Source organism: Alexandromys fortis, unplaced genomic scaffold (assembly GCF_014885135.2).
Source record: "Alexandromys fortis isolate MF-2015 unplaced genomic scaffold, M_Fortis_MF-2015_v1.1 scaffold_29, whole genome shotgun sequence".
NCBI lineage: Eukaryota > Metazoa > Chordata > Mammalia > Rodentia > Cricetidae > Alexandromys > Alexandromys fortis.
Window position 1 is genome coordinate 2,499,216 of NW_026067891.1, and position 27,621 is coordinate 2,526,836.

Consider the following 27,621-nt stretch of genomic DNA (forward strand, 5'->3'; position numbering starts at 1 on the left):
ATCAGAAGGCATCTGGTCCCTGAAACTGGACCTATGGACCTTTGCGAGCTGCTATGTGGGTGATAAGACCCAAACCTGGCTCTTCTGCCAGAGCAGAAAGGACTTGTAACCTCTAAGTCATATCTCCAGCCTCACGATTTGATTTTTACATGTTGTTTATCTCCTAAAGTGAGGCTTTTGATTTCCTTTTAAAATTAATTTAAGTTGGAAAAAAATCAATGTCTCAAAAAAAATTTGAAACACATTGTTATGGATTACCCAACAAAGAATTCAGAATAATTATTCTCAGATGCACAATAAATCTAAAAAAAATCCTGTATCTAAACAAAATCAAGCAACCCATGCTGTTAATAAGAAATAAACACGGAACAGTGGTGACACCAACAACAGTCCCAGCACTTGGGAGGCAGAGCAGCTAGATCTCTGAGTTCAAGGCCAGCCTGGTCTACAGAGTGAGTGGCAGGAGTGGGGACTGCACAGAGAAACCCTGTCTCGAAAAGAAAAAATATATATACAACCTTACAAAAAGCTGAGAAATAAACTCCTGCACTGTGTAAACGCAGAACTGGACTGAGAATTTCTGCCTCAGCAGCTGCCAGCATCCGTGAGTTAAAGCATCAAGGCAGAATAGGAGTGAAGGTTTTAATTCATGGAAATCTGACATCCCCGTGAACAGACTTATGAGTCCCAAGACTGCTGTGTGCTCAGTCTGTGGCCCACCAGAGACATCCCGTGTACCTTTCTCGCAATGTTGACTGGTTGGCTACATGTTGACGCCGTTCCGTTGTATGGTAGCTTTCTGCTGACTGTCCCATTCCCCTGCCCCCTGCACACCATGTACAAGACGCTGTACTTCTTAATGCCTTGCTCTCGGGAGCCATCAGCTCATGCGAGACCCCAGATGCTGTCGTCCTTACTTCTCATCCCCCAGTCCCTTCTCAGGACCCTGTCACGGAAGAACCACCTGTTGTTCCGTGTCATAGCTGCACACATCACCTCACAGTAGCCTTGTTGTCTGCACAGGCCTTCACAGGATGCGGGAAGTCAAAATTCCAACAGGGCCTTCTTCTTCAGGAAACACCAAATGGCAGGTGACGCCTGTCCTGCAGGAGGGCCTGGAGGATGGGGCGCAGAATTAGGAGGCCACGGTGGCTTCCACGGAGGATTTGGCAGTGGTCTTAGGGGCTGCAGTCATGGTCAAAGCTGTGGCTACGGTTCATGCTGCAGGGCTCGTGGAGGTAAACCCAAAGACAAGGAGTGGATACCTGCCACCTCGCTGGGCCACCTGGTCAAGGACGTGAAGATCGAGTCCCTGGAGATCTACCTGTTCTCCCTGCCCATCCAGGAATCCGAGATTATTGACTTTTTCTAGGTGCACCCCTAATGGATGAGGTTCTGAAGATCATGCCCGTGCAGAAGCAGACATGGGCAGGCCAGCGGACCAGGTTCATGCCCTTCGTTGCTATTGGGGACTACAATGGTCACGTAGGTCTCGGTGTCAAGTGCTCCAAGGAGGTAGCCACTGCCATCCGAGGGGCCATCATCTTGGCCAAGCTTTCCATTGTCCCTGTGCGGAGAGGCTACTGGGGGAACAAGACTGGCAAGCCCCACACTGTTCCTTGCAAAGTGACAGGTCGCTGTGGTTCTGTGCTGGTGTGTCTCATCCCTGCCCCCAGAGGCACTGGCATAGTCTCCACTCCTGTGCCCAAGAAGCTACTGATGATGGCCGGCATCGATGACTGCTACACATCAGCCAGGGGCTGCACTGCCACCCTGGGCAACTTTGCCAAGGCCACCTTTGATGCCATCTCCAAGACCTACAGCTACCTGACCCCCGACCTCTGGAAAGAGACTGTGTTCACCAAGTCTCCTTATCAGGAGTTCACTGGCACTGACCATCTTGTGAAAACCACACCAGAGTCTCCATTCAGAGCTCCAGCTGTGGCCACCACATAAGGGATTTTGGTTTGTTTATTTGGTTGGTTGGTTGGTTGGTTGGTTTTTTGTTTTGGTTTGGTTTGGTTTTGGGGGGGGGTGTTGGTTTGGTTTTTTCAAAGCAGGGTTTCTCTGTGTACATTTGACTGTCCTGGAACTCACTCTGTAGACCAGACTGGCCTCGAACTCAGAGATCCGCCTGCCTCTGCCTCCGAAGTGCTGCCACCACCCGGCCACATAAGGGTTTTTGTAGAAGAAAAGTAAAGTGAGTTAAGTTGGTTTTTAAAGATTTGCCAGGTGGTGGTGGTGCACGCCTTTAATCCCAGCACTCCGGAAGCAGAGGCAGGTAGATCCCTGTGAGTTCAAGGCCAGCCCAGTTCACAAAGTAAGTTCCAGGACAGTCAGCTGTTATACAGAGAAACCCTGTCTCAAAAACAAAACAAAACAAAACAAAAAATCCTGGAAGGCATGATAGTCCACCCCTCTGTCTTATAAATAAATAAATAAATAAATAAATAAATAAATAAATAAATAAATAAATGACAAACAAAAAATCTTTTTTTAAAAAATATTTATTGTATAATATTGTATACAATATTCCATCTGTGTGTATGCCTGCAGGCCAAAATAGGACACCAGACTCCATTATAGATGGTTGTGAGCCACCATGTGGTTGCTGGGAATAGAACTCAGGACCTTTGGAAGAGGAGGCAATACTCTTAACCTCTGAGCCATCTCTCTAGCCCCCCAAACAAAAAAATCTTAACAGGCCTGTATCTGAAGAGAAGCGTAGAGGAATAGTGGGCTGGGTGGGGGTAGATAGAGAAGAGGTGGGGGGAGGAATTAGAAAGAGGGGAGGGGAAACTTTGGTTGGAATATAAAAATAAAAACTAAATAAACAAAACTCCCAACAGGGATAGAAGAGGAGGCCTCAGCCCCATTGGAGGCGCTGTTGGCAGCCGCTGGGAAAGTGAGAGACATTGTTATTTGATGTGGCTATGAGAGGTTGCCCACGCCCAGTCAGGGGCCCCACACATGTGTGCACAGAGTCAACACTAAAAGAACTCGGGGAGATATTAATAATACACACAAAATAGAGACGTGAAGCTGGGAGGGAGACAGGTTGGGGGTCCCATAAAGAGCTAGAGGGGGTAGTGGGGAGTTGGTATGATCAAAATACATTGTCTATATGTACAAAATTTTCACCAGATAAGTAAAAATTTGTTTAATTGTATTGATTCCAGAAAGGAAGAGAGAAGGGGGTCAGGAATTCTAGGAGTGGTTGAAACTTCCACAGATTTTAAGGAAGATGTAGACACAGTCCACAGCGTGGGGGGGGGGGGTCTCCAGAGAAATAAAGCCACGGGGCATTCAACAAACTGTCCACAGTCGGGAGAAAGCAAATGGCTCAGGAGATCTCACCGCAGTGAACGGAATGGTTTATTCCAGGTTACAGTAAGAGGCTCTCTGTAAAGAGGAGAGAGAACAGTAACAAGTGTCTGTTTAATGCCCCCAGCAGTGCAAACCTCAGCTACACCCACAGCTTGGAGTTTAGGATACATTTTTACTTTCCTTTCCTTTAGCCTCTGAAGCTGTCACAGCAGGGATGATGTGTCCTTTGTGCAGGGAGGACATCCTGTTGCAGCTGACAACATCACTCTCTAGTTAAAGCTCTCTCTCTCTCTCTCTCTCTCTCTCTCTCTCTCTCTCTCTCTCTCTCTCATCATAATGTGGGTGCACCATCACATCCGATATGGAACCCCACTGTTTAGTTTCTCTGCTCAGAGAACAGAGGATCAGAGAACGGGGCTGAGATACAGGCTTTAGGACTTGACTGTCCAAGATGGACCATACTGCCGTCGACTCCACTCACCCTACCTCCATATCACAAACGTGTATTTTATTACTTACTATCTTTCATTTTCAACCAAAAAAATTATATTCTACCAAATGTATTAAAATTAGAAATTAAACTGCCAAAAAATGATAAAAAGGAAAACATGGAAAAATAGAAAACTATAGCTTTTCTTTATTTTTCTCTTTCAATGTGTCTCAAGAGTGTCATTTTTAAAACCACAACGGCATCATCTCCAAATATATGCATGCGTTTTGCACAAATGGACAGATTTCTTGCGTGTGTAGGCGTGGGCATGGGTGGTTTTCCTCTCTGTGTGACTGTACTCTATGAACATCCCTCGTGCCAGTGGAGAGCAAAAGGAAGTCTGGGTCTCCTGGGACTCGAATTAAGGCTGTTCTGAGCCACTGTGTGGGAGCTGGGAAGCAAAGAAGAAGCCAGTGTTCTTAACTATGGGCCGTCTCTCCAGCCCTCTGTTTAATGCTTTATTGCGTGTGCGTGTGTGCGTGTGTGTGTCCACACTCTACCCAATGAGCCATCCTGCTGGCCTGGGACATGTCAAGACTCTCTCTCTGACTGTGACTTGTAGAACCTTAGGTATAATATGCCTCTGCCTCATTTTGCATTTGTCTTTAGCTACAGATAAGCGATCTCCTTGAATTTCTTGGGATTTTAGTTTAGTTTTAGTTATGTGTATATGAGGGACAATGTGGCAGTTTGAATGGGAATGGCCCACATAGGCTCATATACATGAATGAAATCACCAGGGCATAGGACTGTTTCGGAAGGATTAGGAAGTGTGGCCTTGTTGAAGGAAGCGAGCCACTGAGGGTGGCTTTGAGGTCTCAAAGTTCCACGCCAGGCCGTGTCTCCCTCCTGCTGCTGCCTGTCCATCAGGATGGAAAGCTCTCAGCCACTGCCGCACCATGGCTGTCTGCTTCCTGCCACGATGATCATAAATTAAGCCTCTAAGCCAGTGTTTCTCAAGGTTCGTGACCCTTTGGTAAAAAACCCTTCCACAGAGGTTGTCTAAGATCATCAGAAACACAGATATTGGGGCTGGAGAGATGGCTCAGTGGTTAAGAGCATTGCCTACTCTTCCAAAGGTCCTGAGTTCAATTCCCAGCAACCACATGGTGGCTCACAACCATCTGTAATGAGGTCTGGTGCCCTCTTCTGGCCTGCAGACATAGACACAGACAGAATACTGTATACATAATAAATAAATAAATATTTCTTTAAAAAAAAACACAGATATTTACATTATGATTCACAACAACAGCAAAACTACAGTTAGGAGGTAGCAGCGAAAATAAGTTTCTGGTTGGGGGTCTCCACAACATGAGGGACTGCGGTGAAGGGTTGCAGCTCTAGGGAGGTTGAGAACCACTGCTCTGAACTGCAGGCAAGCCCCTGCTCAAATGCTTCCCTCTGTAAGCACAGCCTTGGTCTCTGCACAGCAAAAGGACAGCAGCTAAGCATGCACACCCGGCTGTAGAAGCCCACAGAGAACAGAAGCGTCAGCTCTCCCTGCAGCGGGACTTACAGGAAGCTGTAAGCATCTGCTGCGGGCGATAGGAATCAAACTGTGTCCTCTGCAAGAGCACGAAGTCCTCTTAACTGCTGGGCCATCTCGCTGGCCCAGCGTTCTTGTGTTTTTATTTTCTCCATCACGTTCCCCACTTCGTCTCTATTATTTCTTACTGACTTGTCTGTACAATCAATTGCTGGTTACCTCCATGTAGACTGTTTATTTCCTTGCTTATAGTCTTCATTTTATTCCGTTTCCTGTGTTTCAGCTCTGTGGGCATCTTTCAAATAGCTATTTTCAATTCTTCAAGCAATTCATAAACCTTAGCTTCCTGCCGACCAGTCTCTAGTGTTTTGGTGTCATGGCTGCTGTGCGGTTGTAGCATGAGTCTCTGCTTCTTTGTGTGTTGTGTTATCCTTTACGAAAATGTGTGCATTTGAAAACCAATCAGCAGTATATCCCATAAGGAAAATAAGGATGAGATAGGAATTTCTCAAAGCACTAAAAATAGAATGGCTGAAGTCTGGCAAGGCTGAATTAGGCAACAGACATTAATGGTCATGGTTGAGATACCTGTTATCCATCTCAGTGTCAAAGCAGTAGACGAGAGGCCGCCACAAGGCATTTGCTCAACCACGTTCATAGCAGCATTACTTATAATCGCCAGAACCTGGAAACAGATGCGCCTCAGCCGAAGAATGGAGGAAGACAGTCTGGTACATTTCCACAATGGAGCACTGCTCAGCAGAGAAAAAAAAAAAAAAAAACCAATGACAACTTGAAATTTGCAGGCAAATGGACGGAACTAGAAAAAACCATCTTGAGTGAGGTAGCCTGGACCCAGAAAGACAAATGTAGTCTGTACTCACTCATAAGTGGATACCAGACATAAAGCAAAGGATAATCAGCCTACAGCCCACAACCCCAGAGAAGCCAGAACCCTCATCCAGAAACAGACGGAAGCGGATGCAGAGATCCACAGCTAACCACAGGGCAGAACTCCCAGAGTACAATCGAAGAGAGGGAGGAGGGAGAATATGAACAAAGGGGTCAAGACCATGATGGGGGAACCCACAGAATGAGCTTGCCTGAGCTAGTGGGAGCTCACTGACTCTGGACTGACAGCTGGGGAACCTGCACAGGACCAAACTAGGACCCCTGAATGCAGGTGGCAATGATGTGGCTTGGGCAGTATGTGAGGTCACTGGCAGTGGGACAAGAATCTAACTCTAATGCATGAACTGACTTTGGCGAGCCCATTCTCTATGGAGATACCTTGCTCAGGCTAGGCACGGGATGGGGGTGTGAGGTAAGAGGGGTGGCAGGAGGTGGGGGGAGAGCCTTGGTCCTGTTTCAACAAGGTGATGGGAGACTTAGACTTCCCAGGGGAGGCCTTACCCTCTCTGAGTAGCTGATGGGGGATGGGGTAGAGGAAGGGAAGGGAGTGGGGGGAGCGGAGGGAGGGGGAACTGGGATTGGTATGTAATAAATAAATAAATAAAATTAATACTTATAAGCAAAAGAGGAAATTTTTTCTGTTTTTATTTTATTTATTATTAAAAAGAAAACAAACTATCTTTTTTATTATACATACCAATCCAAGTTCCCACTTCCTCCCCTCCTCCCATTCCCTCCACATAGCCTCCAACCCCACTCTCATCCACTCCTCAGAGAGGGTAAGGCTCATTGCCTTGTGGAAGGTCCAGGACCCTCCCTACTATATCTAGGCTCAGCAAGGTATCCATCCAAAGAGAATAGGCTCCCAAAAAGCCAGTACAAGCAGTAGGGATAAATCCTGGTGCCGGTTGCCCCTCAGTCTGCCCCAGCCATACAACTGTCACCCACATTCAGAGGGACTAGTTGGGTCCTATGCTTGTTCCTTCCCAGTCCAGCTGGAGTTGGTGAGCTCCCTAGCTCAGGCAGACTGTTTCAGTGGGTGAACCCATCATGGTCTTGACCTCCTTGTTCATATTCTCACCCCTCCCACTCTTCAACTGGACTTTGGGAGTTATAAGGAAAATGTTTTAAGAGATGCGCTAGTTGACTGGGAGCAGCGCATTCTAAACACCGGGCGCTAATTATAAAGTAAGGGCCGAGTGGCTAGATTTAGCTTTTATAACCACTTATATGCTCTGAACATGCTGCATATGGTAATTTTTCAATAAAATCGATACTTGCTTAATCTCAAAAGAAGTTATTTGACCCCCATATCAGTGGGTTACCTTCATCCAGGCAAGACTGCCAGCCTTCATCTGGTCTAGAGGCTGCTGGGCCCTCTCATCTAGTCTTAGCTCACACCAGTCCTCTCTTCTTGCCGTTGTGCTGGGGCAGATGCAGACGCCCCACGCCCGCCCAAGGAAGCCACAGATGTGTGGGAGGGCCTCCCCTTCTGTAGCTCCTGAGGAAGTGGGAAGTTCAGAGATTTCTCCTAGTATTAGAAAAGAGCCCCAGGGACAAGGGCTGCAGGCTTCGGCTCCCCTATGCTTCCCCTATGCTGTCCTGGCCGCTGTGAGTTCTTGACTGACTCTGGAAGCTTTCAGGTTACGTTGGCCTGTATGCTGTGATGTTCATGTACCAGTCAAACCAGGGACCTTTACTTTACCCTCTTCTGCTGGTGTCCCAGGCTTGGCACAGTTCTATGTGTTAGAGCGTAAAGTATACCCACAGCCTACTGAGTGGGATAATTTTCACAAGAACGGAGCATAGAGCATCTCTTCCCAAGACCTAGAACAGTGGCCTTGATAGGGCACACTGAAGGGTGAGCAGTCAACACTCCCTCTGTGGTGGACATAACCTGTGTCCGGCTGCTAACAAAAGCAAGTGTCGCTGCTAATAGAGACCAAGAACAGAAAATCTGAGACACACGCTCATATCTGGCCAGTTTAGCTTTGATGAGCCGTGTCATGGCCATTCTGCAACTGCTCCTCCTCTAAAATGGAATTTCGGGAACCCAGAAAAGGATCTCAGTCCCTTTGGCTAATAATCTGAACAACGTTTCGTTGGGAGCAGCTTCCACTCAAGCGTTTCTGTAGACAAGAGCTTTAGAAACAAGGGCCAGTCTGCAAATGTGATCTGTTGCTTCTGCAAGGGAGAGTTCCCAGCCTGCTGTCAGCACACGGGGTCTTCCCTGTGCCCAGATAACTGTGATGGACATTTGCAACACACCCACTATCAGTTCCAAACTCAGATATTAGACAGATGACTCAGAACTAAGTCACTGGCTGCTCTTGCAGAGAACCGGGTTTGATTCCCAGCGCCCACACAGTGGTTCCCAACTGTCTATGACCGCAGTTCCAGGGACCTGATGCCCTCTTCTGGCCTCCTTGGGCACACTACTCAACCATGGTGCACAGACATTTGTACAGGCAGAACACACACACACACACACAAATAGAAAATTAATAATGATGTGGCTTTTCTGAGATATGGATACTCAGAAAACCCAATACACATGCAAAGAAAATAAGGAAGCTTTTATTAATGGATCTAACGTAATTAATTTCAGAATATTTATATTGCAAAGGATACTTATCAATGTAACAAAATCTATAACAACCTTGACAACAGCTCAAACCCTAAATACCAGTGTATTAAAATTTCAAAGAACCACTATAGAAAAAAAAAACGCTTCATCAACCTTCAAAATGTATTCTTCTTCAATAAACTCACACTCAAGGCCAGCCTCGCTAGAGGGGAGATTGGGACAGAGGATTTTGCTTCAAGGTTCAAACTTTATTGAAAAGCTTAATCTGGACAGAAACTGGAGAAACGCAAGGTGTGTGGCCAAGTCTCCAACTACTGTTCAGCCCTTACAAGACAGCAGAGAGCCCACACAACAGAGACACCTGCAGGAGTAAAGAGTGTGGCAAAAAACCTTAACCGGTGTTCAACTCTGACAGAACGTCACAGGATTTATACTGGAGAGGACCCTACAAATGAGAGGCTGTGGCTTTAATGAGAGTGTAAATCTTTCGACATCAGAGTTCATTTTAGAAAGAATTCTTATAGATATGCTGACAGTAAAGGCCTCTTTGGGGCTGGAGAGATGACTCATCGTTTAGATACACCAACTGCTCTTCCAGAGGACCAGGATTTGGTGCCCTGCACCCAATAGCGCCTCACGCTGGGAGACCTAATGCCCTCTGCTGGCCTCTGAGGGCACTGCACAAACATTTTTTTAATGGAAAAAAAGAGACTTTTGTTTCAAATGTACACATAAAAGAAAAGCAAAATATACATTTATAAGACAAAATAATTATTTAAATATGTAAGTGTATAGAAAGCCTTTGTCCACTCCAGACCCTAAGCTAAGGGCTACGGGAGATGAACCGCACCCACACAGGACTCTGTGAGCTAACATGGGCTTCCCAGCTAGATAAGCCCTCTACCTTTGAGCCACACCCAGCCCAGCAAAACCTCCACTGCTTTAACTTTTCTAGATACCATGAGTTGATGTAAATAAACCATTACAGACTCAGAGAATTATGCAGACATTCCCTCTAAAATGATCTGATTGTATTATGTATCTGAGGTTTCTCCATAGCCTTGCTCCTGGACACTGGAGGAAACTCTGACGTAGGCCCTTTATAACCAAACAAGATTCATCCCTGAGAATTTGCCGTCTGTATGCGACACAGCCCAGACAGTGGATTCTGAAATGCTTTTATTCAGATTATGTACAGCTTCACTAAATGAAGATCAACCTTTCCTCTTCTGGGTTTTTTGTTTGGTTTTGTCATTGGTTTTTGTTGTGTTTTGGGGGGTGGGATTAATTTATTCGTGTTAGTTGTTGTTGTTTTGGGGTTTTGTTTTGATTTTGGGTTTTTTTGTTTGTTTGTTTTTTCTTATGTTTTTTGGTTTTTCAAGACAGGGTTTTTCTGTGTAGCCCTGACTGTCCTGGAACTCACTCTGTAGACCAGGCTGGCCTCAGACTCAGCGATCTATCTGTCCCAGCTTCCCAAATGCTGTGATTAACAGTGTGCAGCCACTATGCCTGGCAGAATAAATCTTTTCAATGAGTTGTTACCTTTGTATTTTGAGTGAATTGCCATGGGCATTAAGTTTTTCCATCCTTCTTCAAACTTCTAAGTAACATATACTAATCACACACCCAGGCAAACGGAGCGATGGCTGTCTAGTAACCATTGCCAGGGCTAGTTACTACACCTTGAAATAATCGGTGGTTATTCTTTTCATCAATTGCGACTTGCTTCCTTTTGTGAGAACAATGACAGTCATGGAAGTGTTATTACAGAGGTGCAACAAAAAGTCCCGATCGGGGCTGGAGAGATGGCTCAGAGGTTAAGAGCATTGCCTGCTCTACCAAAGGTCCTGAGTTCAATTCCCAGCAACCACACGGTGGCTCACAACCATCTGCAATGGGGTCTGGTGCCCTCTTCTGGCCTGCAGGCATACACACAGACAGAATATTGTATACATAATAAATAAATATAAAAAAAAAAAAAAACACACAAAAAGTCCCGATCGCCAGGTGGTGGCGCACACCTTTAATCCCAGCACTCCAGAGACAGAGGCAGGTGGATCTCTGTGAGTAAGGCCAGCCTGGTCTATAGAGTGAGTTCCAGAACAGGCTCCAAAGCTACCGAGAAACCCTGTCTCAAAAAACCAAAACAACAACAACAACAACAACAAAATCCCAGATTCCAGAATCTTAAATTAACTTTTGTGAAATTTGAGTAGTTAATTGTTTTCACAGATCATTCCATGACCTATAAAACACACAAACTTTAGTTCGAGGATAGCCTGATCTACAAAGCGAGTTCCAGGACAGCCAGAGCTACACAGAGAAATGCTGTCTCAAAAAAAAAAAAAAAACCAACAACAACAACAAATAAATATATAAAAAGAAGAAGCAGATGGTAGAGGCGAGAGTAGCATTTATGTAAGTGTATATGCTGTGTCTATTCAAAAGGGTAATTATTGAAATGGAAAAAATAAATTTAAAAATAAAATTAAAAGGTAAAATTAGAAATCTCCTCTACCTGAGAAATTGTTATTCCGCCGAAGGACTTATTCTAAATCGGAGCCTAATCCTTGATTGAAAATCTCTGAACACCAGCACAGGTAAGGCAGGGAACCAGACTGGAGGGAGATCCCAGCTCTCTGAGCTCTAACTAGGCCATCGTGCCGTGGAGGATCCAGTGAGCCAACACTCCCTGGGTTAGCTGTGTGAGCCCTCCGGAGCACCAGCTCTGACCCACAACACCGCGCGTTCCTACCCATTCACCACGCCCACCACGCAGTAGTTTCGCTATCTCCTGCACATTGTTATGGCCTCAGAAATCATCCTCGCGCTACCATTGTTTCTAGGCTTATCCCTTAAAAACCTCAAAGGATCAAGAGGGCTCCTGTTGGGTCAGTGCTTTAAGGTCCCAAAGCTGTGCAAACGCGTCCACCAGCTCAATTCTGCCCACTGGACCACAATCTCTGCTCACTACGAGGGTCTCAGGCAGACGCCGCCCTCCCATTGGGGTAGCATCTAGTCTCAGTACGGAAGAGGTTGCTCAGAAGGAAACAAATGCGAAGCAAGACTTAAAGCAAGCTCCAAGGGAGCATGGCGCTCTTGGCATCTGCAACCCAGACCCCTGAACATCAGTCCGCGAGAAAGCAAATCTACGGTATTAGCCGCCGGGTTCCTGCTGCTCTGTCAGGGCAGGCCTAGGAAAATATCAACCACAGTCTGGACTGCCTGTCATCTGCCCGTCATCCCCTCTGGAGCACTCCACAAGGCAGTAAGGGATTGGTGCTCCTCTCGGGCCACAGTCGCTGAGGAGTAGCCACTTCCAATCTGTCTAGTGGCTTTGGTCTTTCTCCTAGGAACAGTGAGGAACAGTTAGGTGGGTTGCATGAGAATGTCCCCCCATAGGCTCACTCATGTGTGCGAACACTCAGTCCCCCGCTGGAGGCACTGTGTGGGTAGACAGCGGAACCTAGGAGGCAAAGCCTTGCTTGAGGAAGAAAACATCACTTCCAGTTCAATCTGCTTCGCACTTTTAAGATGTGAGCTCTCAGCTTCCTGCTTCTGCTGCGACATCTCTGCACTGATATATTCCTCGGCCTCTGGAACCTTAAACTAAAATAAACGCTTGCTTCTCTTAGTCACTTTTGGTCACGGTGTTTTTATCACGGCAACCAAACAGTGACTAATACAGATGGTAAGACTTCTTGGAATCATTCAGCGAGACTCCATCTTGCTGGTCTCAGAGATGGACAGCCCGCTCACTCAGAGTTCCACCGTTCTCCCCAACCCCAGCCATCCATAGTCTGGAACAGTCAAAAATATCCCTTTCAGTCCTAGTGGGGAAGACACCTCAGGAAGGGACCAAAAAAAGGAACTTCACCTGTTCATACTGTCTCAGCAGGGTCCTCTTGGCCCAGGCTAACCCTTTAAGGTTATGAGGACAGACCACGCTACCCACCACATGCTCCTTTCCGAACTGGGACAAAGCCAAGAAGAGGAGAGAAGGAAGCCTGACTCAGGGGCTGAGTGTGGAGGCCTCCCCACCACAGGACAGGGCAGAGCCATGAGGAACAGCCTGCTGCTTCCATCCATGTGGCCTCTGACCAATGCACAGCTGTCTCCTCTCTGGGGTTCCACAGCCACCCAAGGGGCAGTCCCAGGGTCTTCAGTTCACCTCCCCAAAGCAGACATGGTCCATCCGGCTGAGGCAGGCTGAGACTGAGTCTAGTGCCCTCCCAGGGTAGGAGGAAAGAAAATGCCCACATCCCTGGATAGGGGTCAGGTCCTGCTGGACACAGGAAGGGCCACAGGCTGGGGCTGTGTGAGCTCAGGGCTCTGGGTGTGTTCTGGGAAGGCTGAGGGACGGAGCTCCTCACAGGAGTTCAAGATGCAATAGTCGCTGCTGCCCCCGTCTGAGTCCAGAGGAGGTGGTCGGACGGAGACCGGAGAAGCCCAGCCCTCTTGGGGCAGGTAGGCAGATGGCTGTCCTTCCAGCTCCAGACACACTGCGGGCAGCACATGCGCCAAGCCTGGTGGCCCGGAGAAGCCAGGGCCTGCGCCTTCCCACGGCAGGCTGGAAAACTGCACAGGGCACGCTGGACTGTAGGTGAGGGATGTAATGGCCTCCCAGATGCTGGACTCTGAGCCTCCTAATGGAGTGCCGGCATCATTCCGTCTTGGTTGCAGTCCGGTTCTGTGGGCCCCTGTCCAGGTCTGCATCAGAGCAGGAGGCAGGAGAAGGGCTTAGGTAGGTAGTATGTTCCGGACTTACCCTGGGGGCAGCAACCACCCCTGCACAGCCCAGATCTCCTCCTCCAGGAAGTTCCTGGGCCCAGAGCATTCTACCTTCCTCCCACGCATGAAGCACTTAGTCTCTCCAGGCCCCCCAGGTCCCCCCTCAGCCCGAGGCCACAGAACCAGGTGCCAAGGAGAAATGGGAAGATGTGACAGATGCCAAAGACAAAACCATGGCAGAACGCTCATCCAGGGCCACACAGCAGGGGCAGATAGGGCACACCCCCCCCCAAAAAAAAACTACACAAAACTAGAGACACAGTCCGGAGCCTCTGCGGAGCCACAGGAGGTCTGAGCCTCCCGAAGAATGCTGTCTCTCAGCGGGACTAGAAGCCTCCCCTGTGTCTCACAGTCCACTACTGCTGTGCCAGGGAAAGCTGGCCCACAACACCATCCCATAAATACAGCAAAATACGTGCCCATTAGAGATGGGGTACAAATGTAAGCCTACTCTATGTACAAAAGAGACTCGGAGCATAGACAGGCCTCCACTGCTCGTGCGCCCAGTCTAAGCCCAAACTTTGTTTACACAAGGCAGACTTCTAGGCCATATCTCTGCCCCTGTAGTGCCAGACTTGACCCTGCTTCCCTGAAGTTCCCCTGCACACACCTGGAAGTCCCCATTGTACACACTGTAGAGAGGAAGGAAGAAAGGTGCTGGAGAGGGAACGTTCTGGTGGATGATTCTCTTCACCCTGAAACCAAAATAGAAAAGTTAGGACCAAAGGGACCGAGATAGAAGCCTTTCCTAATGCCACACTCCAGAAGGCTTAAGGTCACTGCCAAGACTGGACCTTCTACCTACCAGATGCTAGCCCACTACACACAAACCTGTCCTCAAAGGCCACTAAGCACAGCAACACATGCCTATTGTTTCATCTACCCAGGAAGCTAAGGCAGGAGATCACTTCTGCCCATTTATTAAGGACCAAAGTTGGCAATGCAGTAATATCCATCAAAAATAAATACATAAATAAAACCTCTCAATGAACAGTGTGGGTCACTGTGACCTCTCTGGTTAATGCACATATTTACACCACAGCCTGTGTGTGTTCTCCAATAGTGGGTTCAGGGCCTGGAAGCAACCAGCTGTGTCCTTAGCTCTCAGATGAAGCCAATAGCTCCAGAGATAACATCTGTGCCATCAGCAGGCAGCCGTGTTTCCCCGGTCTCACATACTAATACATGTGTGCTGTGGGACAACGGCCTTGTATTGCTTTAATAAAATGCTGATTGGCCAGTAGCCAGGCAGGAAGTAGAGGCAGGGGATGAGAACAGGAGACACAGGGGAAACCAGACACAGAGGAAGCAAGATGTGAATGCCTTACTGATAAAAGGTACCAACCCACATGGCTAGCACAAACAAGAATTATGGACTATTTTAAGACGTAAAATTAATTAATAAGAAAACCTGGGCTATTAGGCCAACCAGTTTATAACTAATATAGACTTCTGTGTGTTTCTTTGGGGCAGGACCAGGTGGGACACAAACCTCTGGCAACACACGTGTATCCCAGCACACTTAATGCATGTCCACAATTAATTCACACACACACATGCACACACACATGCACACACACACACACACACACACACACACTGGCTACCTACCTGGGGGACAGCTTGAACAGAAGGCGAATAAGGCCGGTCAGCAGAAGAAAGATGGACATAGCAACAAGGACGCTATCCGACCACCGCCAGGATGGGAGCAGGAAGTCTGTGGGCAGAAAGGTCCATAGCTATGAGTAGCCTAAGTGCCAGGATGTTCCCCTAAGTCCACATGGTGGCGGGGGAGTCACTGTTAGTTCTTCGAGCCAAAACAGAAAGAGTTTAGGATGGGCCTTCGGGGTTGTGTTGTGAACCTCTGATGTTCCTGGGGTGACCTCATCTGCACCCCTTCTTTCCCATCTTCCATATGGCCGGTGGTCATCACTGCACAAAGGATCAGCCCAACACTCACAAAGGAATCCCAGGTCTTGTCCAGCCTTAGATAGAAGCAGCCAGTGTGCAGTCCTGGACACCCTTGCTCCTCATGGTGGCCACTAGCTATGAATTAGCACATCCAGAAACAAGGGGAGGGGTTGTAGGTTGGGAAAAGGGAGGAGAGGCAGAAGGAACCAAGGAACAGAGACTCAGCCCAGGCTGTGACGAAGCACCCACCACACAGCACCTACCCTGTCTCCATCTCTGGGGAGAAGGAAAGGACACGGGCTGGCTCCACTCACTCCAATGGCTCTTATAGTATCTCTCCTCTGCCATGTCATCCTCCTCCAGCAAAGTCATCTGGACACGCAGTCTGGCCTCGTAGATGGAGCCAGGGTTCAGCTCGACAGCTTCAAGGCTGAGCCAGGTCACTCCAACAATACGGTCCTTGTGCCGGGCCTGCTGCAGGGTTGGGGGCATTTGACTGAGCGCAGGGCCCTAAAGAATGGACATACATGTACCAACAAGCCCACTCACACCAGTGGGTACATGTACACCTTTACCACATTTACACACTCTCTCCAGTTAAACATTCAGCCAGAGAAGCACAAAGCAAAGATACTCATACATGTACAAACGGGCACACACACACTATGTTCAAAGACACACAAACACAGGTTTGTATGTAGCCAGCACCTACATGCACATCTGATTCTGACTCCCTCTGTCCTCACCACTGACTCGAGCCAGTCCCAGGAGAGAGACCTCAGAGAGCTACCACCAAGTTACCTCCCAGGGCTCTTCCTGCTTCTTGAAGGCCAGCTCATAGTTGAGGTCTGAGCTCCAGGGCTCCAGAGCAAAATGGATGCTCCAGGACAGGACACAGCGCCCAGAGCTGACATTGCTCTGCAGATCCGAGGGGGGATCCAGCTTAACTGAAACAAAGAAGGGCCCAGTGTGGCTGCAGCTACCATTGTGTCCCTCAGCATGGCCAGAACCGGGACCAAAGACATTCAGACCAGGGACCTCATCTGAAGACTACGGCAGGAAAACTGCTTGGTGAAAGACAGTCAATGACTTAAGTCCCTGCAGCAAGGTAATTTCCTTCACAGTTGGCTGCAGGAAGTTCTTCCTGGTGTCCTTCCGGAATAATTCCTGGTGTGACAGGAATGCTGATGTGGGAGTCCCCTCTGTGTGCTGCGATTACCATTAATGAATAAAGAAACTGCTTTGGACCTGTAGCAGGGGAGATCTTAGGAAGGTGGGGAAAGCTAGGCTGAATGCTGGGAGAAAGGAGGCGGAGTCAGAGAGACGCCATGGAGCCGCTGCCAGAATCAGACATGCTGAAGCTTTGCTGGCAAGCCACTGCCATGTGACGATACACAGATTAATAGAAATTGGTTAAATTAATATGGAAGAGTTAGCCAATGAGAACTAATGGGCTAAGCAGTGATTAAATTAATACAGCTTCTGTGTGATTATTCCGGCGGAAAGAACAAGCGGCCCCTCCTCCAACAGAGGGCATTTCCAGTAGCTCTCAGGCTGCAGTCTCTACCCCTACCTAACCACATCTCTTCATTCTTTGCCAAGCCCTGGCTCTGCAGCAGCCATTATGCCTGCTTCCCAGGGTCCTATCTGCTTCCAGGAGTATGTGGTAAGGATTCTCACAAGGGCACTGGCGGCAGGGCTGTCCTACTCACTGTGCCTCCATGGCTGGAACTGCGAGTCCACCAAGCTGACCTGCTCCTGCCCCATGACGCCGTGGTACAAAGTGATGGTGAAGACGTCAGTGGGCACCAACACCTCCTTAAGGGGAAGCGTGAGGGTGCACACACTGCCCTGGAACGGGCACCTGTGCCTGGTACCTGTCACCTGGTTACTGGAAAGGCCGTGTGTTAGCACCATGGATGCTGCTACCACCACAGGGACCCTGTACCCTCCCTGAGCAGGCCTGGCCCTCCATCCTCACTTGGTAAAGATGAGCCAGGCCCTGGATTCCAGGCCCACTTCTGGAGCTGACCAGTGGCAATCAATCCTGAAGAGGCTGTTGCTGAGGCAGGTGAACGTCCCAGCCTTCGGCCCTGAGGATGGGAATGGGGGAGCACACAGTAGGGCCTCAAGGCAGAGCTGAGGTAGGTGGGGGATATCTGGCCAGAACGTTTCCAAAGAAAGTACCAAGAGAATGTGTCAGGGGCAGAATGAGAGGCTTAGGGATGGCTGGGTTGTAACCACGGTAGCAGGGTCATTCAGACCTGAGACCTTTGTGGGGTGGGAGGCGGTGGGACACTAGAGGACAGGTTCCAGCAGTGTCCGGGTCGATGTTTCCCCTGGGTTGTCACAGATGACAACTTGTCCCCAACTCCCCTCTCTATTCTGTTACCTCAGAGAGATGTGGCACCAAACTCTCACCTGCTCCCTGCTCTGGGACAGGGACTCCCCAGCAGATGCAAGAGCAGACACAGGTGTAGATCAGGAACCAGGGGACCAGGACCTGCTTTACTGCCATCCTCTGCAGGGGCCAACCTGCAAAAGACTGAACTGTAGGGCCTGTGGGAGGCGTCCCCTGTGGGAGGTGTCCCCTGTGCTAGGTGTCCCCTGTGTGAAGTGTCCTCTGTGCTGGGCACCCCTGTGGGAGGTACCCCCTGTGCTAGGCACACCATGGGAGGTGTCCCCCATGCTAGGCACCCCTGTGAATTCCTTGTGCTAAGCACCCCTGTGCAAGGTGTCCCCTGTGCTAGGCACCCCATGGGAGGCCTGCTCCGCACAGGGCTCTGCACAGCAGATGCCCTTTTACCGTGTCCTGTGGACAGGACTGAGCACAGCTCTGCAGCTTCAGTGATTAACTGAAGCTTAGAAAAGCCAGCTGACTCAACCAAAGACTGGTGCCTTCGGCACTAAACTGTCCCCTCAGACTCAGATCTCCTGAATCCTAGGCTCTGACAGCATCATGTCCACATTGCCAGCCATCCATGTCAGAGTGGTACCCTCTGCAATACCTGTGCTTTGTCTTGGCTCTTGTTGGTCTGTCTATCTGTATGTCTGTTTTGAAATGGAGCCACTCTATGTAACCCTGGCTGTCCTGGAACTCACTCTGTAGACCAGGCTGGCCCCGAACTCACAGAAATCCTCCAGCCTCTGCCTCCTGAGTGCTGGGATGCTGGAATTAAAGGCATGCGCCATCATGCCCAGTTCTGCCTCGGTTCTGACAACTGTCCAAGGAAAGGCTGCTCATTCACAATGCAAAAGTGAAGTCACATAAATGGTCAGGGCTCTTCTCGGGGGCAAAGGACAGGCCTCTATGCATTTTCTGGCCTGCTACTCCTGAAACAGACTTATCCCCGAGTTATGCCCTGGGGACACAGACGAAGACAGCCGCAAATGTCTATATAACAGACAGATCTTCCCAAACATCATGCTATGCACTGTCCTCAGCTGTCCCACAAAGGGAAGTAAGTCCCTGAGAAGAGCAAGACCTTGAACCCTGGGATCCCTGAGGAGTCAGAGTGGATGGGGACCAGAAGCTGTGTCTCAGGAAGTGCCTGACTTTGTGACTCTACTGAGGCCCTGTCACCCCATTTACATCTACAGATGGCTCCTGATAGCCCCTGAGCAGGAAGCAGGGCCACCCTGGTTATACAAGCCTGATTAGCGATAAGAAAGAAGAAAACATACATGCACAGAGACCACAGTGCTGGCCTTCCAGAAGCCGATGCCACCTCAGCAGACAGCACCCTGACCCACAGACCCAGAAGCCTGTCTACACAATCCAAGACAGACTTCTTTTTTGTTTGTTTTTTTGTTTTGTTTTGTTTTTGTTTTTCGAGACAGGGTTTCTCTGTAGCTTTGGAGCCTCTCCTGGAACTAGTTCTTGTAGACCAGGTTGGGCTTGAACTCACAGAGATCCACCTGCCTCTGCCTCCCAAGTGCTGAGATTAAAGTACCACCACCACCTGGCCCAAGACAGACTTCTATTAACTCCAACCCACCGCCAAGCAGTCTGTTTGTCTGTCTGCACCTCTAGACAAACGACTGAAGCACTGGGATAGAGCATGCAGCCTGGGTCACCAAGGACATGAAAACGAAGCTCCCAGGCACTATATGTCTCCTCTCGTGGTGATTATTGGCAAAGTGGGGACAAAGTATTTATTCTCATATACTCCCAGGGTATCTGAGAACAGGATCCTAGACTCACAGAACCTGGAAAGAGAATGTGGGATGCCCTGTATGCTGTGAACATGTCTTTATTACCATTGGCTACTAAAGAAGCTGATTTAGCCAGTAATAAGGCAGAATAGAACCAGTAGGGGAAAAGAAGGCAGAGTCAGAGGGACACCATCCAGCTGCCAAAGGAAAAAGATGTCTGAGCCATGGCAATACACAGATTAATAAAAACAGGTTAATTTAAGTTGTAATCGATAGTTAGAAAAACTCTGATCTAATAGGCCAAACAGTTTGTAATTAATATTAAACCTCACTGTGGTTATTCCGGAGCTGGCTGGCAGGAGAGAAACCTCCGGTTACACAGCACTGCTGCGACTTCCAGCTGAGAACTGGCACAGACCTCAGGGACTTGCCGCCACTGGAGAGAATCGGCCCATTGCAGCCTCAGGATGGCCCACGAGCAGATGGCTTGAGAGCAGGGAGCAGAGTGACTTCCAGCCCAGTGTACCCCGTTTCTAGCCAGGGCCACCAGAGGCAGGTACACCAGAATTGATGTATGGGATCCAGTGTAGCTATTGTGTGGGCAGAGAGTGTTTCCTCTACGTAGGGCATCTCCATCTGCTCTGGGTGACTCGGGGAGGGTGGGGTCACTACCCTTCTAATAATGAGAAAACAGAGACCCAGAGAAACCAGAGACTAATCCAGCATGGGACTATAGGCCCCTCTGTTTTAGGAAGGGGTCTCCCAAACTGCCACAGCACCCATGAACTTTCTGAGTGCAATGTGTGGGTCCTGGGGCTTGGCCTCACCAAGGAGGCCAAAGTCTTGGACATCACAAGCCTCTCTCTCCCGAAGCTCTACCAGCACAGGCTGGGACATGTCACTGACAGGAGGTCTCCCCTCCTTGACAGACAGACCTTGGGCCAGGTACTTAGGACAGAGGTAGGCAAATGAACACTCACTGGTCCTTGAGGACAGGCTGGCCTGGGCCCAAAAATGTCTAACCACAGCACAGGTTATAGAACCTGTGAGAACCTAGAGGAACCAACACCTGCCATCTTGGAATAGATGCTCCCGGGCATGTAGCCCTGATGTGAAGCCCCACCACTGTCCAGTACACCCCATCACATCAGGTGTGAGGACATAGCCCTAGCCTCTCAAAAAAATTAATATTAATAACAACAACAGCAATATAGCTATGGGCAAGAACATGGCTAGGTAAGTACTCTACAACAAGCCACACCCAAGCCCTGCTCTGCGTACATGTGTGTTTGTGTGTGCACGTACAAGCCCTCATGAGGTACTACCACTGAGCTGCACTCCAGGTCCCGTCCCCCTCACCCAGACAGGGTTTCTCTGTAACAACTCTGACTGCCCTGGAACTCAGACCAGGCTGGCCTCGAACTCACAGAGATCCACCTGCCCCTGCCTCCCAAGTGCTGCGATTAAAGGTGTGTACCATCACCGCCCAGCCAGCAGCAAGTATCCTTAACCACTAAGCCATCTCGCCATCTCCTCTTTTCTTTTCTCCCCAGCACTGGGCATTGAAGGCAGGGCCTTGGGCATGCTAGGAGGCATGCACCTACCAACTGAGTTACATCCCGAGGCCCTGCTTTCTGTCTGACAGGGGCAGGGGAACTCCCTATTCTCCTGCCCACTCACAAAGCCCACAGAAGAGGAGGGTAGGAGTCTGCTCGTTAAGCAAACCTTGTCCAGTAGTGTCTTCTCTTCTCTCTGGAGGGAGACACACTCTCTCCAGCAGCAGCAGGAGCCTGTGGCGTATGGAAGCTGTGCCAGGAAATGGGGCTAGAGGTGGACACAGCATCAAGTTTCCCCTTTGGAAAACCCCACAGTGTGAGGACCTCCTCTCTCACCAGGGGGATCCCAGAGCCTGCTGTGCACAGGGTATGTGAGGACACTCACGATGTTGATGGAGTAGGGACGGTAAGAGCCGGAAGGATGGGAGCCAGTGGACCAGCTGGGTGACAGCCAAGGTGACAGACTGGAAGGAGCAGAGACATTGAGGCAAAGAAGGAAGCCCCCCAGGAGCACCTTCCCGCATACTCCCTGTAGGAAAGGCAGCTAATGGGCAGGCGTTCGTGGCACACTTGGCTGGACTCAGACGAGGCTGCATCTAGAAGCGGTGGGGAGGTGGCTAGGGAGTTCTCCGGGATTTCTCACTCTGTCCCTCCAATGACTTTTTTACCCATCCGAAAGCACTCACCCACCCTCTATCTTAGCTTCCTCACCCGAACCCAGGCTCGGCCAGCTGTGTCTCTCGGCACCCGAACAAGAGGTCCTGGCTAAGGCGGGTTCAAGCAGATGTACTGACACTGTACACTTGAAGGGTGGGTGGGTGGGTGGGTGGGAGGAAATGGTGCCCCACTACTCCCACTGCCTTCGTGAGGAAGTGCCTCTGTGCCCTGCAGCAGGGGCCTCCCCTGAAGCCACCTGCAGGCAAAGCCAACTAAGCCAAATGGGCAGCTCGGGGTGCCTGGTAATGCCCCAGCCCAACTCCTTAACAAAAATGCATGCCCACGTCACTACCAAAGCCACCCGGCCCCAGGGGGTATCCAGGACTTTTCACCAGAGTGGAAGTCATGGATTCTAGTTCACTCCTAGGAGGCTGAGGCCTGGCCAAGAGTAAGCCCAGAGGAGCATCAGTGTCCTGGAAGATCAAGTTAGAGAAGAAAGGCAGAATCCCAGCCAAACAGCCTCCTACAGCCCGAGAACCCAGAAACAGAATGCTGCTCACCCCCACACTCCCTCCTCTCCCTGCTCCCAACCCCAGCGCCCGCCTCTCCCAACCCCACGGAGCTAACCTGGAATTCCACCCACGTACACTGCCTCCCATAACCCTCTTCTGCCATGAAGCTTTCAAAAGATCTGGAGGTCTAGAGGGACTTTACCAACCCTGGGCCTAGGTCATTCAGTCTCGTCCCCCCAGAAAGTTAGCTCCATCGAAGAAGCTTGAGAAAGCAAGGCTTCTTCCACAAGCACCAATACTTCCTGTCCTTCTCTGTTCCCTCGGGGCATGGACAGACTGACACCAGCACCACCCCAGCCCTGAACACTGCAGTGCAGTTTGGCATCTCACGATTACCTCTGCAAAAACACCATCTCTGGGAGATGGTCAAGACCAATGCACCAGACAAGATCAAACGAGGGCGTCACCCACGCCACCAGGGACACAGCACCTCTCTGCCTCCCGAAGCTTGTGTTAATTTGAGAAGAGGGGAGCCCCAAGCACGACTCACCCTCTGAGGCACATCTTCTCAGGGCCATAGAGCGTTGCAGGCAACCCCAGCCAGGAGGTGACTTACTGCCAACAGTCCCTGTGTGAACTGCAAAGCCCCTTACCTGATCCAGGAGATAAGTCTGAGCAGGCGGACACGGGCCACCCACATCTGAAACCACAAGCACATCACAGAGCTACTGTCCTCCGCGGAGCTGAGAGGTGCCTGTCGCCACCTGTTGCACGCCAAAGACTGGTGAGGAGGGATGAGATTTCACTCCACGACCTGAGCATCTCCAAACAGGGACGGTAGATATGCATCTAAGGACGGACAGCGTAAGCGGTGTCCTCCCAGGAACCCCACAGGAGCAGCACAGACAGTGAAGACATGGGACAGAGCCGCGCTTGAGCAGAAACCTTCTAGGTTTTTCCCCTTCGAAGTTTTCTGAGACACAGCACTGGCAGTGAGTGTGAGTACTAAACCTAAGTAAAACCTCAGTCAAGAAAAACAAACAGGCTGGGCGGTGGGTGGGGGCACGCCTTTAATTCCAGCACTTCGAGGTAGAGGCAGGCAGATCTCCGTGAGTTGGAGGCCAGCCTGGTCTACAAAGCGAGTTCCAGGACAGCCAGGGCTGTTACACAGAGAAATAATGTCTCAAAAAAAATAAAAAATAAAAAAACAATACATAGGTAGGTAGGTAGGTAGGTAGGTAGGTAGGTAGGTAGGTAAAAAATTTTCACAGTACAACAGGCAACAGGGATTTCGAAACATGAGATCTTTACCTCCTTCCTCACAAGTGCCCATGTGAGAAAGGACACTTTTGTAAATTTTATTTAGCTTTTGTTTTTTACTTTTTTTTTTTTTTTTGGTTTTTCGAGATAGGTTTTCTCTGTGGTTTTGGAGCCTGTCCTGGAACTAGCTCTTGTAGACCAGGCTGGTCTCGAACTCACAGAGATCCGCCTGCCTCTGCCTCCCAAGTGCTGGGATTAAAGGCGTGCGCCACCACCGAAATCTCTCTATTTATGACTCTGGCTGTCCTGGAACTCATTGGAAGCAGGCTATTCTCAAACTGACAGAGATCACCTGCCTCTGCCTCCTGAGTGTTGGGATGAAATGTGCGTACCACCACACTCGATTTTAGTGGGGTTTTTGGTTTTCGTTTTTATGTGTATGGATATTTGCCTGCACATTTGTCTCTGCTGCTTCTGTATTCCTGGTGCCCTTGTAGGTCAATCAAAAGAAGTTGGATCCCTGTTGTGAGCCATCATGTGGGTGCTGGGAATCAAACCAGAGTCCTCTGGAAGAGCAGTCAGGGCTCTTAACTGCTGAGCCATCTCTCCAGTCCCGAGCACAGTAGGGCCCTTAACCGCTGAGCCATCTCTCCAGTCCCGAGCACTGTAGGGCTCTTAACCACTGAGCCATCTCTCCAGTCCCAAGCACAGTAGGGCTCTTAACCACTGAGCCATCTCTCCAGTCCCAAGCACAGTAGGCCTCTTAACCACTGAGCCATCTCTCCAGCCCCATGCACAGTTGTTTAAACTCACACAAGATTATTAGAAACCAGAGCTGGAGAAGCCACCCTGAAGACAGAGGGCCAGGTATGGTGACTCGTGCCTGAAACCCCAGGAGCGAGTCAGGAGGCGCAGAGTGCAACCTTATTCTCTACAGAGTGAGTTCAAGACCAGCTTAGGCTGGCCCTGAAATAAAACCCTGTCCCAAAAATAAGAAGAAAAAGATTGGGAAAGGGGAATAAATCATATTACACGAAGCACTAACTAAAATAGATCTTCTGGAATTTTGCTATAGGCCTTCTGTGAGGACTACATTTGTTATTATTTTTATGAATTAGTATTAGCATCGTTAGTTTGGTCCTCCTTGAAACCTCACAAAGAAAAAGCAAAGCCATTTGGGCTCTCAAAGCCATTTGTTGGCCAAATGGATCAGTACCATCTCTTCATTTCCTTTGTTTTATTGACTTTTCTACTGTTCATTGCCTAATACATAATAGAGTTTTTATGCAAGAAAAGGTGGCATATTCATCCATATCAGTCAGGGCTCTAGAGGAAAAGAACCAATAGAATTGATACATAGTAAAGGGAGTTGTATTAACCTGGTTTACCCAGTACCTTCCTGGTATCCAACAATGGCTGCCTGCACACTGGAGAGGCTGAGAGCCCAGCAGATGTCCAGTCCTCAGGGCTGGATGCCTCAGCAGTTCTAATCTGATGCTGAAGGCCAGGAGAATTCTTGGAGGGCCACTTGTCTTCAGTCGATATGGGGAAGCTGAAAAGGCTGAGTCCCAGTGTCCCTGGAATAGTGACAGCCACAGAATAGACAAACTCAAAACACAAAAGCAAGCAGGCAAAAAGCAAATCTTTCCCCACAGACTACTTTATATGATCATCTAAGCTGCCACCAGAAGGTGTGGCTCACATCCCAGGGGAGCCTTCCCATCTCAATCAGTGTAACCAAGAAAACCCAGATACCAGAATGGCCAATTACTTAAGGGATCAGACTTAAGAAAATCCATCACAGGCATGCCCAAAGGCTGACCTAAATAAGACCTCACAGATAAACCAAACCTGTCTCACAGGCGATTCCCTGTCCTGTTAAGCTGACAATCAATATTAATCATTACAAGGTCACCCTTGTCAACTTGACACCCAAATACATATCCACCCTTACACCATGCTTAATTTCCAAGCGAAGACAAGATTGTAATTCTGCCTGACGTAACTATCCCAGCACAACCACAAACACAGTACCTTTCTCTCAAAGTAGGTCAGGGTCCCTTTAATGCTTAGTCTTGTAGTGTCCCAAAAGGCAAATACAATAATAAATATTTACAAGACTTAGTAACAGATACTGACTCTGCTTCACAAATGTGTGTGGATGTGGACATATGGAGATACAAATACAGACATGAGGCAGGACAGAAGGGTATGAAAACTATGGTGGCAGAGAAAGGAAAACAAGGAAAGCAAAGAAGCCACCATCTCAAGATCTGGTTGGTCTTTTCTGATGATAAAGACAGAAAACTCAGTGCTGGGCGGTGGTGGCGCACGCCTTTAATCCCAGCACTTGAGAGGCAGAGGCAGGCAGATCTCTGTGAGTTTGAGGCCAGCCTGGTCTACAAGCGCTAGTTCCAGGACAGGCTCCAAAGACACAGAGAAACCCTGTCTCGAAAAACAAAAAACAAACAAACAAAAAAGAAAACTTAACACAGCTAACAAAGCCAAGATTGCTGGCCCCGTACAGGTTTGAGAGGAGACATTGCAAACGAAAATGTCAAAGACAAGAAAGAAATTGTGCTTCTTTAGGGCCAAATTACTCTATAGTAGAAGAGGGTTTGTTTGGTTGTTTGGTTTTAGTCTGGTTTGAGACAAGGTCTCACTGTGTAACCTTTTTTGTTTTTGTTTAACTTTCTTCATCTCTGCTATGCAATCCTGGTGGACCTTGAACAGATTCCCCTGCCTCAGTCTCTCCAAGGAATGGGATTAGGGTTGTACAACAGGCTTGGTCCAAGGGCTGGAGTTTCTTTTTTATTATATATTGTTTTTTGTTTTCCAAGACAGGTTTTCTCTGCATAGCCCTGGCTATCCTGGAACTTGCTCTGTAGAGTGGTCTGGTTTCAAACTTACAGAGCTCCTCATGCCTCTGCCTCCTGAGTACTGGGATTAAAGGCACGTGTCACCACCACCCAGCAAGGGCTGAAGTTTTAAATAAGGTGATCATCATTTTTTTAAAAAAATTGTGAAGAGGGGAGATAGCTCAGCAGTAAGGACCCAAGGCTGCTCTCCTAGGGAACCCAGAGCCATTCCCAGGACCCACACGATGGTTCATAACTGGCTATAACTCCAGCCTGAGGGGATCTGATATCCTCTTCTGACCTCTTTGGGCATTGCACACACAGTGCACAGTAGAAATAAATGTGGACAAAGCACTTTGTGTGTGTGTGTGTGAGAAAGAGAGAGAGAGAGAGAGAGAGAGAGAGAGAGAGAGAGAGAGAGAGAGAGAGAGAGTTGTTACAGGGAGACCAGAGAAGGTAGTGAGCAAATGAGAGCCTGGCACTGCCACCATGCACGAAGGACTAAGGGTTTCGCCTGGATTTTTTGTTTGTTTTGTTTTTCGAGACAGGGTTTACTCACTTCTTGTAGCCCTGGCTGTCCAAGAACTAGCGCTGTAGACCAGGTCGGCCTAGAACTCAACGATAGGGAAAGATCTGCCTGCCTCTGCCTCCCAACTGCTTGGACTAAAGGTGTGCGCCACCACGCCCGGCTCCATCTCACTAGATTTCTGGCCACTTTTTGGCATTGAGCCTGAGGAGGAATCCCTGAGTGACTGAGACCTGGCTGGGGCAAAGACACAGAGGTAGCGACGAGCAGCAGGAGGCACCCGCCTCCTAGAGTCACACTGTGAGCAATGCTATGCTTAGGGGCAGATGTCGGGGGCGAAGGGATGGCAGTGCCGTCCCCTACTGATGACCAGCCCAGAAGAGCAGTCTGACTACGTACAGCTCGACCACTACGGACCCGACTGAATCGTACAACAAACGACCGGCGCTGCCCGCACCTGCCCATCCGGCCAATCGCTTGCTGTCTGCGCGCTCCCAGCCTACCCCGTGTCTCGCACGTCTCATTGGACACTGAAGCCACGCAGTGCACCAATGACCGAACTACCTTGCCTGGGGCGTGGCGCAGTCACT

At 49.2% G+C, this 27,621-nt stretch overlaps 1 protein-coding gene and 1 pseudogene across 1 annotated transcript; one reads left to right on the top strand and one right to left on the bottom strand.

Moving 5' to 3' along the window:
• The first annotated feature begins 1,084 nt into the window (after window positions 1-1,084).
• Window positions 1,085-1,956, top strand: LOC126496933 (40S ribosomal protein S2-like; annotated as a pseudogene).
• A 9,616-nt stretch (window positions 1,957-11,572) lies between these two features.
• Window positions 11,573-27,496, bottom strand: LOC126497707 (interleukin-9 receptor-like). Its single transcript, XM_050135891.1, has 13 exons — window positions 27,312-27,496; window positions 23,041-23,151; window positions 21,930-21,983; window positions 21,555-21,682; window positions 21,343-21,468; window positions 17,929-18,042; window positions 17,489-17,600; window positions 17,220-17,371; window positions 16,309-16,454; window positions 15,771-15,981; window positions 15,208-15,313; window positions 14,207-14,291; window positions 11,573-13,515 (listed from the first exon to the last, which is right to left on the bottom strand). The coding sequence occupies exons 1-13, from the start codon at window positions 27,494-27,496 to the stop codon at window positions 13,081-13,083; spliced, it is 1,965 nt and encodes a 654-aa protein (XP_049991848.1). The 3' UTR covers window positions 11,573-13,080.
• Between the last annotated feature and the right edge of the window lie 125 nt (window positions 27,497-27,621).